The sequence below is a fragment of the Stegodyphus dumicola genome, chromosome 11 (genome assembly GCF_044657685.1).
Source record: "Stegodyphus dumicola isolate Sdum_Otavi_A_Nest chromosome 11, ASM4465768v1".
NCBI classification, from domain to species: Eukaryota; Metazoa; Arthropoda; class Arachnida; order Araneae; family Eresidae; genus Stegodyphus; species Stegodyphus dumicola.
In genome coordinates this window covers 120,730,536-120,747,305 of record NC_140778.1, presented here as the reverse complement: position 1 = coordinate 120,747,305, position 16,770 = coordinate 120,730,536, and the positions used below count along the sequence as shown (strand labels likewise).

Sequence of the window (16,770 nt, the reverse complement as noted above, 5' to 3'; positions counted from 1 at the left end):
AATAAGGATAAATATTTTCTGTACTGAACAGAGTGTTATTGTGGACGGCACGGCATTTGCTTTTTTGATTCCAATGGAGAGAAGAAATGTAAATGCGATAAAGGATACAAAGAAATTTATGGAAAATGTGAAGGTAAGAATGCCATAACTGGCCTTTAAATATATCAAAAGAAATTTCCTCTGAAGGGCTACATTTGAACATGCCGAGAAAAATGTTTCTAAATATTTATATTTATATGATACAATTTTGATACTTTTATAGAATGTGATTGTGGTAATGGTACTTGTTCCTTCGGTTCATACGGAGAACGACGCTGCATGTGCTATGAAGGATTCAGAGAATTTAATGGAACATGCGAAGGTAAGAGTCCTTCCTGGTTTCTTGCTTTTAATTTGTGTTGGTCTCAGCATACCTTTAAATTGCAAATTATTGAATAATTAATTAATATTCCATTTACTGACTAATTTTAGACAAACTTTCAAAAATTACGTAATATGTACTTAGAAGTCAAATAACAAAAATGAATGTTATATCTGCAAACTTTCACAGGATTTGTATTGATAGTTTTACCGAATCATAAACATCAGCTTCCAAACTGCAAATGAACGAGATAAGATAAGATAAGATAAGAATAGCTGGACAGGAGTTAAGCTACTGGCGCCGTCTATTGATGGAAAAAGAAAACAAAACATAATTTTCTTAAAGGCTGAAGGTAAAGATGGATTGGAATTAGGATCGTTAACTAAAGCAGAAAGAATTTTTGGATATGAAACGCCTCTAGAATAACTAATTCACAAACGGAAGATGTTTGTTGTTTGACTTCTGAATTAATAGATGTCGGCGTGTTATTTTACTTTAATTAATACGTGATATGTATCTGAGTGTTTATGATATTTGGTTCAATTAAACGCTTCTTAAAGTAAAAACGTTAAATTCGGAAAATACCATTCCATTTGCCTGCCAAAATGAGTTCATTCTTGCATATTTTCTACCTGCTGCATATTTTCTATTATTTTGAACAATGTAATTTATACACAGGTTATGGAACGAATTTGTTTCATGAGACTTCTCAAGTTGCAGCCTAATTGAATTTAATCTAAATATTATACACTGGTTATCATAAATTAAGGAAAAATCGCAAAAATAGCGATAACTCCCTTAAAAATTAGCCAAACCGTGTAAAATTTGAATATGTTGCCAAGTAAGAGTAGCTGAGTAAAACTCCAATATGCAAATTAGTGCACTCTTAATACATCTGAGAGGAGCATAAAAGTCCATGTTTGAGAGCAAGCCCACATATTTCACTGGGATAGTGACATCAGGAATCTGAGATACCCAATTCGTAACAATGATCTCCAGGCATCATTTACCTGCAGAACTACGATAGAAAGGAATTGGGAGACTAGAGGCAGGACAAAGTCAAACAGAAGTGGCCAGATGGATAAATGTGAGTTCTGTGGTTCATAGACTTTGGAGGCAATTTCAAATCACAGATTCGGCACCTAGGAGGTTCAGCCAAGGACGGCCAACTGCTATGATGAGCGCCGATGACCGATATTTGACATTATGTGCACTCAGGAATAGAACCGCTACTCCGACTCTTCTCAGATCCTCCCTCGCTGCAGCCACCGGAAAGTTGGTGTCAGCGTCAATTGTGCGTAGAATGTTTCACGAAATTGGTCTGTATGCGTGGCGAACAACCATTTGCGTGCCGGTCAAGTCAAGCCACAGGAGGGACCGTTTGCAGTGGGTACGACAACATGTCCACTGGACGCCTGAGCAATGGAGGGCTATTCTCTTTACGGATGATTCCAGGTTTAGACTAGAACGCGAGAGTAGGCGTTATTTGATATGGAGAGAACCTGAATCCGTTATCATCCGTCAAACATTCGTGAAAGAGATGCATACGGAAGAGGCAGTGTTTGTGTTTGGGGTCGCATCTCTTTGTGTGGACGCACAGACCTCCGTGTTTTTCCAAGGGGAACCGTGAATGCTCATGTTTATAGAGATGATATCCTTGATGCTTATGTGAGCCCATATGCCAGGGCAATAGGTGATGCTTTCCTGTTACAGGACGACAATGCAAGACCATACTGGGCTTGCTTCGTATATGATTATCCTCAACAGGAAACAATTATGCGCATGGAGTGGCTAGCTCGATCCCCGGACTAGAATCCTATCGAGCACGTTTGGGATGCTTTAAGGAAGACATCTAGCTGCTCTCAATCCGCCCCTTTAGACCCTCGTCGAGCTTGCAACTGCTTTGCAAGAGCAACGGCTCTCGCTTCCTATGGAACTGATAGACCGCATATTTGAAAGCACCAAACATCGCTGAATGTGCTGTATTGCTTCTGGAAGTGATTATATTCCATAAGAAGGTATTTTTACTATAGCAAACTGACATCTTCGATTTGTTCATTTTAGTCATGTGCTAATTTCTATATTACCATAATTGTCTGGTATTTTCTTTTTATGTTATTTGATACCTTACTATGTGTTGTATATTGTGGGTAAGTTTCATAAAATTCTACATGTAACTTTTTCATTAATCGTGATTTTTGGTGATTTTTCCTTAATTTATGATAACCAGTGTATTAAACTTCATAAAATGCCAAATGAATTTTCATCAGTTATTTAGCTTAGAATCTATTATACAAAATGACTACGGCAAACCTAGAATCAAATAAAACATTCATTTAATAGTTCCGCATGAAGTTAAAAAACTAAACGGGTTAACAGAAACTTCACACCTTCTTTTTGCAGCCTCGTAATGTAATAGTATTCCTTTTAGTTTCAAAAGGAATAACAAATTAGAGATTAAGAAGTTGGCTACAGTGCTTACGCGACTTCTAGAGTAACTACAAGCAAAGTCAAAAATAAAATTCACCGGCCATCAGCTCAATCGGCTGAAATTACCTATGCTGTCTCACATAACTTACATTTCTTAACAAATTCTAACAGATATACACTTATCCCAACAGATGTGCAGTATATCATATAACATTAGTGTAAAAGTTTTAATCTTTAGATAATAGAAAATAGAGTCTTTAGCACATAAAAATTTTCCTTGTCGGTCACAAACACAAATACACGTGATTATAACCACGGCTATGGAGTTCAGAAACAATTTCTCGCTGTTTAGGAAAACAAAAGGTAACGATGACCATTCAATGACTTGCGTGAATTGCGTCGTGTCGCTGGTTGCAGGCACCTGGGAAGTTGTCCCATCCTGTGTTGAACTGAATCCTGTGTTATCGGCAGCAAAACGTAGCATTTCATTATGGCTAACATAAATAGTGAAGAAATGAAGAAAAAGACCTAAGCCATTTCTTTTGCCATGAAGTAATACAAAACCAAAATATACCTCCAAGGAGCAAAAATTTGTAGTAACGTAATAGCATTTCATAAAGTGGTGAGAGAGAGCTGATGATGATTAGTAAGCAGTTAAAATAAGATGTAAAAGGTAGGAGAGGAGAGTTGTACGGAAGAGTATGGTGGCGGTTCAACATCATGGGAAAGGTCTGACGCTTGACTATAGAGCGAAACTTGAAGAAGGTGCAATTAGGAGTCAAGAAGGCGTGGCTATCAATCACGTGCAAGTCACAGAGTACCTGGAATGGCTGGAAAGAGGAGTGTAATAACAAGCAACATAAGGAATTGGGTGGGGAGCGGGTCTTTCTTCAGTAACCATACAGTTTAGAATATAATGGTGAAAAGGTGGGGATTTAGAATTAAAAATAAAATTGCGATGAGATGTAGCAACAAAAGTAATTAAGTAATGAGCTTGTAATTAGAGGGAAATAGGTAATGATACTATCTTAGTGCAGTAGAGCTACACCTGGCTTTTTTCTGTTATTAACATCAGTAAAGTCATAATCCATAGCCACACTGACAAGGATTCCATAGAATCATTGACAATTACTGACTAGGATTTCATAGAATGGAATCCTTGTCAGTGAGACGAAACTTTCTAAAGAATCTTTTTGCTGTTCTTGCAATAAAGGTACTTAATTCAACCCAGAATTCTTCTTGAATAGCAGTGTTTCTGGTAAACCATCTACGCTTAGTGATTTGTCTTAGTGTGAAATTTTGGAAAGTTTGCAGTCTTTTAAATTGAGAGTCGCTAAGGAAACACCAGACAGGGCAGGCGTAAGTGAGTTCGAGACGCACCATGATCTTATACAGACATCAGACGTAACGCATTCTCAAGAGTAAGACAGAGCGTAATTTTAGCAGCCCGGAACTTGTTAGCAGTATATCTTATCTAGGGGATCCATAAAATATCTTTGACCTAATATGACGCCGAGATATTTCACTCTCTTGGAACATGGGATAATAGTATTGTACATGTAGTTTTGGTATAGCGTTCACATAAGGTGAAAAAACGACACGGCTAAAAAATGAACCTTGTGCGATGTACCCAAGGATTTTTCTGCGGGCGGAATATAGCGAAAGACGAAGTGTCTATCGTAAAGATAAGTATTAATGATGTTAATGATATAGTCTGGGACATCCAGAGTAATTAATTTGTAAGTAAGTCCTTGGAAAAATACACGATCAAAGGCTTTTGATACATTGAGAAAGAGAGCTGTTTGACAGTTTCTAAGTCCTTGTGCTATTACTTCAATTACACGGTAGAGTATGTGGGTCCCGGAGTGCTTCATTCTAAACCCGCGTTGGTGTGGAATCGGGATTTTATTGTCTTCGATGAAGTTGTTGACACAATTTAGGTTAACCTCTTCGGAAATTTTGCTGAGCGTGGATAACAATCTTATCGGCAATAGGCAGCTGGGTGACCTGGGTTCCTCTCAGGCTTTAGAATTGGAGTGTTGAAGCTGGATCATGGGACTAATAATTTGGCTGAACATACAAATCATCGTCGCACCCATTTCTTTAATCATTTTGCTGCTAATTTGATTCAATCCCGGGCTCTTGCTTTTTTTTTTCAATTTTAAATATGATATCTAACCACCTCCGAAGACATAATTACAAAGATTTGGTTTGTGTGTGATAATTACAAAGAATTGTGTATTGAGTAATGACACTATTCCGTTTGAGGGTGAGATATGTTTATTTCAAGAACAGCAAAATTAAAGTGTATAGCGTCTTTTATGCTTAGAAACAGGATTCCAGACAGAGCTGTCATTCGCTGAAAGTAATTCTTAGCATCTGGTCCGGTCAAGGTGTGCTTGTTCTTTGATAAGGATCCTGACCTCTTGATTAAGTCTATTCATAATTATTTTGACCTGTTAACATCTTGATTTTTGTTTGGTGTTTCGCACAAGATTTCGTTTTTTAATCAGTTCTCGTATAACAAGATATTTTTATACCGTTTTCCTTCTGCAATTTCTTTGCTATTTTTGATGAGTGCAGAGTGTAGTTCATTTGTAAATTCTTTAGTTAAAACATCTAACTCATTTCTCATATATATCTAGGGGATACTGTACTGAGTGCTGTATAGAGCTTTGGCATAACTGCCCAGTTAGAAATTAGGGCTCCTCTGCATATTGTACGGTAGTTCCACCATAATAGGGCTGTGATTACATGATAGTTCATTCAAATTTCGGGAAATCGATGCAGGTAACAGTGGCGTAACCGTTTTCGTCATGACGGATTAGCTGCTCTGACTGACAGACATCGAGATTTCATCCACAGCGTCGGAACTAGGGCATTTGTACATCATTGACGCATTGAAGAAATGTCGCTTGAGTTGTGAAATAAAGAAACTCACCATGTTCTCGCTTAGATCCACTGCTTGCGTTAGCAGGGCTCGCTCTTTAGTGTAATTAGGCTTAAGATATAATTTTCATCTCCGGCCTAATACATATGAAATACAGATATCTGACAATTATTTTAACTCATTTAATTTGCATTTCTGAGGCAGTTGATTGAAAGCAGAAGTGTAAGAAAGTTATAATAAGCATAATAAAATACAAGAAAAAGTATTTAAATAGGCAGAAAATGGAAAGTAAGCGTAAAAAACTTTAAAATGAGTTAAAAAATTTAATGCGTGTTAGGTCAACAGTATCTTCTACAAAACACTAGGCATAAGGATGTTTTCTCAGTTCTTTAATATCATTAAAGCAAAAATAGGCTTTAAAGTTAAAAGGTTACTCTGATAAAAGGCAAAGAAAAACAGGTTCCTATTATATAAAATGCAATCTTGTGTTTTTCATTTACTCTTTCTCAAATTTAATAATTTAATGCAGTTTATCAATGTTTCATGTTATATCAAACTCAAATCCATGTAGCCTTTAATAGAAAATGATGGAGATATTCAAAACCTGAAATCAGTTAATTTTCGGATTTATAGAATGCGACTGCGGATTTCATGGAACATGCTCGTTTAATGCGAATGGAAAGAAATACTGCATGTGCACGGAGGGATTTGCAGATTTTGAAGGGAACTGCACAGGTAACTATGATTTCCAATGTTTTATAGATCATTCATTACAAGATGTATCCTGTCAAACATAATTATAATATAACAAATATGCATATCTTATCTTTTCAATTTTCCTGAATGACATTTTTTCTGAATTTATAGAATGCAGTTGCGGAACAAATGGAACATGTCATTTCGACGTCTATGGAAGAAAGGAGTGCAGATGCGCCGAGGGATTCAAAGAAACTGCAGGAGAATGCAAAGGTTAGAATCATTAAATTTCCTGAAATCTAAAATGCATAAGCACTTCATTGTTACTCGTATTTATTAGAAGTCATACCAAATAAAGCTTTTCCACACTATGAAATGAGAGAATGCTTTTACGAATGCAACATGCTTGTTTGCTATAAGGCTAACAAGTCTTGTTTCTGCATGGAGCATGGGAAATTTAATACTTTGTTTAAATTTGAGAGTAGTTTAAATATGCATTATGTCCCTAGTTACGAGAAATCTCGTCTTCACATGAAGGCTAAATGGAACTAGTTACAATGATTTTGTAAATCATTGGATGGATTGTAATGTAAATGTAATTAGTACAATGATTCCATTGCAGATTTCTAAACACGAAATTGAAAACCGTTTATGCTTATTCTCAACTGCTCACAAATGTATGCAAAAACTGAAAAGTTTGGAAAGCATTTTTCACAAAGAACTATAAAACTGTAGACTTTAATTCAGGTTTTGATAAATTTCAATCTCAATACACAAAAATCAAATTGTAATCTAATTACGCAATAATATTCATAGTATTTACATATTTTTTTCTGGTGATATGCATTCAGGAGTTGTAGATAATTGTAATCAGAAAAGTCTTAATAGCTGAAAGAATTTCTTCTGAGTTGGCGAAGGAAACGTGGTTAGCGACTCTGGCTACCGTACCGAAGCGCCCGAGCTCGAATTATAGAGAAGGTATAGATGCCTCATAAGAGGCAACAGCAAAATGCAAAATGTTGCCTCATAAGAGGCAACAGCGACTCACCTCATAAGAGGCAACAGCGGCTCACCTCATAAGGTGCCTCCATAATAAAGTGACTATTGCTTCTAGTCTTACTAGTGGCCAACGACTCTAACGGCTAGCGTCCGCCATTACAATAAAATTCAGACTATACGGAGAGTTTTTACTTAAAATAATTAATGAAAATATTTATGTTTTCTATCGAATATTTTACATTTTCTGCATATACATGTGATTAAATTTTTGTAAAACAGCCCTTTTATAATTTTAATTCTAATTTAGATCAGATTTGTATTCATCTTTTAGAAAGGTGGTGTAAAATATCTATCTTCAACTTTGAAAAAAGAGCTAGTTATTTTAAAAGTTATATTCATTCAGTTGTAAAACAATTGCAGTCTAAGACATACTACAGGTCTAAGAGATACATTCCCTTTAAAATTACTTTTCAGCATTTTAATTTTACAATTACAAGACGTAATTTTCGGGTTGTTTATTCTCCCATCAATAAAATTCCGAGTTCCATACTCAAGGACCCCATTCCGGATATGAATACCTGGGGTATTTATAGGATTCCTTGCCAGTGTGGTTTAATTTACATTGGCCAAACTAAGAGAACCTAAAAATTTCGCGCCAAGGAACATGAGGCATAGGTTAGAAAAAAGGAAGCACAGAAGTCTCCTATTGCTCAACAATGTTGATCCGAAAATCACACTTTCAATTTTTCTGCTACCAAAATTATTCAAAAAACATCTTCCAATGGAGAAATGGATTTTCTATAGGCATTATCATTCAAAAAATTCTTTCTGTTCTAGTTAACGATCCTAATTCCAATCCATCTTTGCCTTCGGTCTTTAAAGAAATTATGTTTTAGTTCTGGTTTCATCAACACTTGCTTATTCTTGTCCAGGCTTTCTTATCTTATCATTATTTCCTAATTTGTTCATTTGCGGTTTTATAGCTGAGTTCTGAATTAGCTCATATCTTATTAAAAGCTCGTTATGACCATTTTAAAGGCTAATCAGTATGGAATGCTAGGAAGAAAACAATTAACCCTTTCGGCAGATTATATTCTTCAAGTTTAATCGAAGATTTAGTGCTGCAAAAGCCACGAGGAAAATTTGTGATGTGTACGGGAGTGAATCACTTGTGAAAGAGGACTGCACGGAAATGTCTTTCTCGTTTTTTAAAAGAAAAATTCGACTTGTGTGATGAACCACGTTTTGAAAGACCTTTTCATTTTAATGTAAATAGCTAAATCATTTGGTTTACGACAATCTTCGCCAAACAACGTAAGAATCGGCAGAGATAAAGAATATGATCACACAAACGTTATGTGTGATTTATATTTGCTGCACGGACTTATGCACAGACCTACTTATATTTGATATCTTTATTAACACATGGTAAATTGAAACATATTTAAGAATATCTTAGAATGTGTTTTAAGAACAGTACGTCGCTGAGCACTTTCAGTAAGAATATTGAAGCTCTTAAGTAACAGCAGAAAAACTTAATGAATAATCTCGATAACCTTGCAAATCACTCATTGACAGTATTTCAAAATAAACTCCGAGATTCACACCTCAGGAGTATACAATGGGCCTATTAAACGCTGTCTCGAGAACTGAAACTCATCGATGTACTACTAAATGGTCCTTTCTAAAAGTGACTTAAAACTTCTGCTTTGAATCAAGCTTTTATTTCTAATAAAGCTTAGTGCTATTGCACTTTAAATAAAAAGTCTTCATAAATAGAAAACGAAACTAAGCCAGGAAGACGCTGATTAAAGGCTTTCCAAATGTCCTTAAACAAACGAAATTTTATAAATTGAAAAAATAATTGGAAGAATTAATTTGAAATAATATTAATAATTTACTATAAATATTTACAGTAAAAAATTATTTCTTATTTCTTATGCGGACGCGTTGTCTTTCTCAGACCATGACGAATGGACAGCAAATTAAAATTTTAAATATTCTCTATCATGGAAAAATGTTTAATATTTTTATTATAGTATACATTAAAGCAAAAATATTCATTTTTACATTTCTGTGTCTTTACAAAAAATGGATTACATGTGTCTGCTCATGCCTATACATAAAACTTTGTAAATAAAAAACACATATATAGAATTTGAAAGGTTTAGAATGTAAAATTTATCTTGTCTCTTTCTTTGTAAACTGTTCTTAAATTAATTCTTCGATCATTATTATAGTTCATTTTTCGATCTAAAACTTCTGGTATAAATGACTGTCATTTATCATTTACAGAATGCAGCTGCGGACCCAATTCAGTTTGTTACTTTAGTAAAGACGGCGAAAAACGATGTACATGCAAAGAAGGTTTTGCAAAATTTAAAGGAGTGTGCAAAGGTAAAAATATATTATAGTTTTTAACCAATAAATGTCAATTGTTTAACTCTTTGGCTTTGCATACGGTGATTTCTTCAGTATCAGCAAAATTAACATAATTAACCTTTTCAGTCATTATTCGGACTCAATTCTGACATCTTTCATTTCCATTCATAAATCACATTTCTTCCGCACAATGCTAAAATTTAAACTTTATTTTATTTCTCAAATTATAATCTCTCTGTGTCCAAAAAGTCAAAAATGTTCATGTCACTTGCGTGAAACTTGCAAAATATGAAGATGATTGTGGCTTTGGAATATTCTCTGCAGAAGATATACCTGAAATTACATCATTCAGGACAGTTTAGTTCGTGTTTTAGTGCAAACGGGTTTAAGGCATCTTTAGACAGCTCGTCATAAGGTAGCATTTTAAGCAAAGAGTAAGTAAGGAGTGTTTAAGTAAAGAAGTCACGTTTTCTTCAAAACAGATTATACCATGTTATAGATGCGATCCTTATTTGGCTGATTTCCCAGTTTCTAACCACACTACCCTTAGTCTTTCCATGTGTAACGTGTATACGAGCCAGTTTCCCTTATAAAGTCCTCCACGAAGGCATCCTTCCCCTTAGGCAGATAGCCCTAGTGTGCTTTGCCGTAATCTCAATAAACCAAACCAAACCAAACCCTTAGTCTTTCCAATGGTTGAGTTCAAAGTTATGAAACAATTTAAATTATTCAAACTAATATGAACAGCTAGTCAAGACTGGCATCAAAGGTATATGCTGTTGGTATTTACGTAAATGTCAGAAGCTCTGAAGAAAATATTCGTTTATAAACAAATGCTTCTTAGATGTTGACTAAGCAATATTATTTTAAATTTAAAAAACAAGTGGCCTGTAATAATTTTACGCAAATTCATGAACATAACAGTAGTCCGAAAACTGACAATTATAACTTTTTCTTCGCTTCTGAATATTTGATTGGCGGAAGTTTTCAGCATTTTAATTTTCTGCTGATTCAATTTATTTACTAGCTTTCATTACGTAAGAAATAACCTCGATTCTTATTATTTGTAAATTATACTTTTATAATGATTTTGGTTTAGTTATGGCACAATACACCAGTGCTAATCTGCCTAAGCACAGTGTTGTCTTTCTAAGCGAAAGTGGCTTGCTTCCATTTTGCACATGGGAAAACTACAAAAACGGCTATTCAGTCAGGCCTTTCGCATGCAGTGGCACTCAAGTCGAAATACCGGTGTTCAGCGACTTCACCGCCCGCCCATTGATAGGCATTGCAGTGATTTTAAATCAGTTTAATATAAATGTGCTTATTTTTTAGGCTCTATAAAGTTTTGATTTTTTTAAAAAATTTACTTAGTTTTAAAAATGTAAATACAGTTAAAGTACAATGTAAAACAGTCTTCTTTTTTTTAATGATGTGAATTTTTAAATAAGATGCTTGAGATTCGTTTTATAATAATTTTCGTGCTATTTTTTTAAAACGTTCTTCTGATTTCAATCCTTCTTCATTTGCAGAATGTAACTGTGGATGGAATTCAACCTGCTCCTTCGGATACTATGGAGACAAGCAATGTGACTGTGCAGAGGGTTTTATTGCCTATGAGGGAAAATGTAGAGGTTAGAGTAACAGAAATTTTAACCTAAATTTAATCTATTTTTTATAAAAGCAAGATTCTTAGCCATTGATAGTACACCAGGCTTAAATTTTGACCGCTGAATTTTGTGGCTTTATCGAAACCTAAGATGAATACAATCAGTTATCTTTGAAAACTTCTTAATGAAAAGGAAACTCTCTTCAAAAAGCTAGCTTTTAGCTCATTGTCTTTATCAGGAATATAATCCACGGGTAATAAAAAGCAATGGCTTCAAAGTAAAATTGCATGTGAGCCGAACACACGATCTGAAAACAGCTGAATCCTTTTTTACCAAATAGAAACGTACCGTAACAAAAAATATATAAAAAAAATCTGAAAGGTTTCAAATTTTAAATTAGTCCAAAGGGGCGTTTTTTAACGTTTTTGTGTTACCTTTATTTATTAAATATCACGTGCTAAGTACCTAAACCATAAACTTCAGTTCAACAGCAATATAGCAAAATAATTTTTAAATGAGCGTATCTTTATAATTTCCGATAAAGAGTCTAGCGCGCCGGTGATAAAATTGTTTCCGTACAGTGTTGTCATTGCTCACTTTGAAATCGTTTAGTTTTTTAATCAAAAATTCGTTGAAGTGTTACAAAATATGAAATCGGTAATAAAACAAATTTCAAATTCAAATTAGGGCTTCCATTTGCCTATATTCTATGGAAGATTACGTTATTCAAATTTCGATGGATCTAGGTACCGTTGTTTTATCACAATGCTAGAAACATACATACATTCATGCCATTTTCCCGGCGCAAGCGATAAAGTCCCCAAAAACAATACAACTGATGCCAAACGGTATATCCCGCCTGGTAACCTTTTACTGCCACATTTCGAAAACAAGTCGCGGCAATTTTTTTTGTCACGTCCTTTTCCTAATACGTCAAAAACGGAAGAAAAACCAATGAAAATTTGGGATTTGTCCAGAACAGAGGAAGAATCTGTCAAATGTTTTCAAGTGAAACGTGTTTTGCCTAAGATTGCTACTTGTGATAGTAATCATGAAATGAAATTGTATTTCGGAAACGAAATGCAGTGGCGCTGCAACCTTTCAATTTGTCGCAGTCAAAGTATCCGAAAAGGCAAATGGTTTGAGTCATCGAAATTGGAGTTTCTTGAAGTGTGTTAGATTTATTTATGGTTGGAGAGAAGAATTAAAGGTATTTTTCGATTTCGCCCGTTTCCATAAATATAAATCCATTTTCGTGTCATCTGCTTTCCTTTGGTACGAATAAAAGCCGATATATTTAGTCCTTTCACTAGATTAATTGTTGAAACATACTGAAAACGTTGTTCTCATAATAAGGAACATTACAGGAGTTTTCGAATGTGCCCGGCACTCCGTACAACTATATAGTGATGCATATATTACTAATGATTAGCTTGCATTCAAAGAATTTATTGTAATATATCCTTCCTTGCATGTATGTTAGCCTTTCTTATTGCCATCATAGTTTGTTGGTAATTAGATTGACATCATAATCTGTTGGTGTTGTATCCAAAGCTTGGAAATTTATATCATTATCAATGTCAAATTATATTTATTGAAGAAATCCGTACTTCAACGTTTCATCGTTATAACCTACAATCCTAAAAGCTGATATCTGCTACCTGATTCCATTTTCGTGAGCGGCAAACAGCTAGATTTCTCATCGACTTGTCAAACGTCTTCATAAAATTCCATGAATCGCAGATACTGCTTTCCTATTGTGCATAGGACTTTGTTTGTCTACGGCAATTAAATAATTTTATGATGATTGCTTAATATGGCTTAATGTATGATGCGTTCCTTATAATACAACCTTCCAATAATACTACAGTCGTTGTTTGCTGAAAGAGGTAATTCATTCGATAATGTGGCAATATCATCATAAGTGTTAATAAATTGGTACTAGCACATTAATTAAAGAATTTGCTTAAAAATGAATGAGATTTGTAAAGGCTGCTATAAACATTTTAAAATTTTAAATCTAAGATGTAATACCCATTTAATTTAGCAGTTTTCAAAAGTACTAATCATATGCGTATTAAATGTTGTCCGAAACATATTTTTGATTTTACGAAAGGATGGATCTCTAGTTAAAAAAACAGTAAATGCTTTATGAAAAATGTATTACAGTAAAACAGATTAATTTAAATATGGGGAATATGAAAAAAATTACCAGAAAACAATTGCCTCCTTGAAAGCATACTATAGATGCCACCTGTGAGTGATTGATAGAGAAGTACAAGGTTTCTATTTTCGCAGGTTGTGGAAACAGATCCTGCAGGAGAAAAAGGTGTATGCTAAGAAGGGATTTGCTATAAAATTCAAAAAAAGAAACTAATACATGAAGAAAGCAACATAACACTTTAACATTTATTATAGCACATATTTAACATTTATAAACATCATCAAGTACGCAACAGAGCGAAATATCAGGTCGATTGCTACAAGTGAAGAAAACTTAAAATAATTCGTATAATTACATGGATTAATACATATCGTGCTTAATTTACAATATGGGATAGCAGTTACATTCCTTGCAGAATATTAAGAAATTTCTCAACGTATTTTTCACCGATGCTTCGCATAGCCAGTGAGAGATAGCACTCCATTTCTACTAAACATGTAATTCTGTAAATATGCAAGATATCTAGGGTACATAAATACAAATATGCAAGATAGCTGCAATAAATGATGCTTGATGAAGTTGCCTGTAACCATAAATCACAAGTCGACATGTTTGGTGGCTAGGCAACAGCAATAGAAATGCAAGCATTAATTAATCTTCGGATTATGGTAACTTGGCGATTTTTTGGCGAAAACTTGGCGACCAACCCTGCTACAGCAATCTGCTAGTTTTTTTTGGGTGGGGGGACGCCATTTTGTTTTAAGGAAGTAAAGGCATTTTTTTTTTTTACTCAACATTTTTTCCCAACAATCTGCTAGCCGAATTACGCTTATGCTAGAACTTTTATGGAACAAAAGTGCTTAATCAAGTGCAGAACCGCCCACTGCTTGCCGCGTTTTTAAGATTGCACATACACGGTATTCATGCACCCGTCGACCTATTTTCACTCAAAAAAACGTCCCAGAATTACAGAAAATTGGCATTGCGCACACTCTTGACTTTATCCATGTACACTGCTAAAGTCCTAGCTAGTAACCTTTATCGCCTTACCAAAATGTCGCCAAACTACCTGTTACCATATTCCAAAGATTAGCCCGATCGTTCTTGAAATACGTGAGCAAAAACAGCGTTAATTGAACCTGCTGGTTGCAAATGGACGTTAAGCTCTGTCATTGTAAGAATTAGATTAAAATAAATCTTTAGCATTTTGTGATGCAAGTCTTGCATTTCAAAATACGCTGCAAAGGCATTAGTTGTAACTTTCTTAAAGAAACATATCCCGAGGATAAACGTCGAAGGGAATCCGCAGCAAATTGTAACATTTCGGGACAAATGTAGAGGAGTTTTCTATGAAATACACAGATTTTCTTTAATCCAAACGCGACAATTCTGAGTGTCCACTATTCCGTTCAGATATAGAGGCATATAAGCTCTCTAATGGCTATCTCGTTCTCTGCTATCATTCATAGTGCATGCAACTGATGTAAATAAGTTACATCGCTTATTCAGTAGATTCATTTTATTATATATCTGCATAAAGTGCCTGCAAGGAAGATTTTATTCTTTCTTTTAAAACTTCTTTTCCCCATCTTTTAAATCATATAGGTACAAATTTTAAGGTTTATTCTGTAAAGCTGCGTGTCTGAAGCAAATTTCAAGTGGGGACAGCGTTTACAAATTAGAATGTTTTGCGAGTACTTTATTCTTGTCACTTTCAAAAGCAATTTTTATTCTGTAATATGGCCAGTTATATTTTTAAAATGAAATTTATTTAAAATTCATTTAATTTTATTCCTGTATTAAGTAATTAAATTAAAAGAAGAAAATTCATATTCATTTTTATAAATTAAAAATAATATAGACTTTGGATAATTTTTTTATTAACTTAATATTAAATAAATATTGACATTCACATTAATGAGATAGATGGATGACGAATTTTGATCAATAGTTCTATGTTTGGGTATATTTTAGTAAGAAGCAACACAGTCACAGTGCTTTAAATCCCTTTTCTGTTTCTAAGACTTTAATGTGAAATCCATAAGTAGGGCAATCGGTAATTTATTTCGTAAAATGATAGTGTTGGCAGAAAATGCTATATAGACATTGATAGACTGTTGCCATGTGCTAAGATGATAGACTTGATTCACACTTGATAGACTATTTGCCATGTGCAAGTTTAAAACTCGGAGGTATGAGGTAATTTGAATTTTAGTTTTTGTCTCTTCTCTCTCGGAGGACCACAAGGACAGGCTTCGAGAACCACTTGCGGTTCGAGAAGTGCAGTTTAAGGAACGCTGTATTAAACAGTTACAGATGCAGATACATCTGAATAGATTTATTTTAATTAGCATTACTTTATATTTCCTATAAATTCCGTCGATGTATGCTTATTTTAATTCACTGAATAACATTATGCCTAGGTGGAATATTTTAGCCTAGTTCTTTTTCAGAAATGTTTTTTTTTTAATATATGTCTTACTTTATTGGTGAAGAACTGGAAGAGGTGAATTTTAGAAAGTAATTTTAGTTTTAGCAAGTACGTTGGTTTGGAATTAAATGGTACCGCAATATAATTCAAAAGAATATTTCTAAAATTTATTTATTTTCCTAACATTTCTGTTATAACCTGCTATTTGCTTTCCAAATAGTTAAAATTAATTATTAATGATAGATAAAGTGCTTCGATTTCCTTGAAAGAATTTACATTCAGTAAGAAGTGAAACTTATGGCTTTTCGTTACTATTACAGAATGCAACTGTGGACCACATTCGAAGTGCCAGCTTATTCAGTTTAAAGGTAAAGAGTGCATTTGCGAAGAGGGCTTTGCAGAATTAGATGGAATATGCGAAAGTAAGGCTCTAAAGTGTACTTCTGATGTGAAATACAAGACATTACATCTAAACGTTTCTAGCTAATAGCATTTGGATCTTTTATATTTTAAGAATGCAGCTGTGGACCAAATTCAACATGTCTCTTCGACTGGAGAGGTCGTAAACAATGCAAATGTGAAGACGGCTTTCTAGAAGAGAAAGGAAAGTGTAAAGGTAACATTTTGCTCTGTAGTCCTATTTATTTTCAAAAATGAAAAGGGATAAATAATTAATAGAGTTGTAGTGTAATACACAGTTGACTGAACAATTTTTAAGCATATTCCTTTGTTTTATTTAATTGAAATATATCCGTTTTGTCCAATCGTTTTAGATACTTTGGCATTTTTCACTTCAGCATCTAAAGA

At 34.2% G+C, this 16,770-nt stretch overlaps 1 protein-coding gene across 7 annotated transcripts in view; it reads left to right on the top strand.

Moving 5' to 3' along the window:
• The window catches only part of LOC118197659 (uncharacterized), a 126,973-nt gene that overhangs the window by 78,857 nt on the left and 31,346 nt on the right, over positions 1–16,770 (top strand). For all 7 annotated transcript variants that reach the window (XM_085827177.1, XM_085827178.1, XM_085827176.1 and 4 more), the window contains 8 exons: positions 32–133; positions 263–361; positions 6,315–6,416; positions 6,549–6,650; positions 9,672–9,773; positions 11,291–11,392; positions 16,284–16,385; positions 16,478–16,579. In XM_085827177.1, coding sequence (XP_085683303.1) covers positions 32–133; positions 263–361; positions 6,315–6,416; positions 6,549–6,650; positions 9,672–9,773; positions 11,291–11,392; positions 16,284–16,385; positions 16,478–16,579 — 813 coding nt within the window. The remainder of the gene's footprint in view (positions 1–31; positions 134–262; positions 362–6,314; positions 6,417–6,548; positions 6,651–9,671; positions 9,774–11,290; positions 11,393–16,283; positions 16,386–16,477; positions 16,580–16,770) is intronic.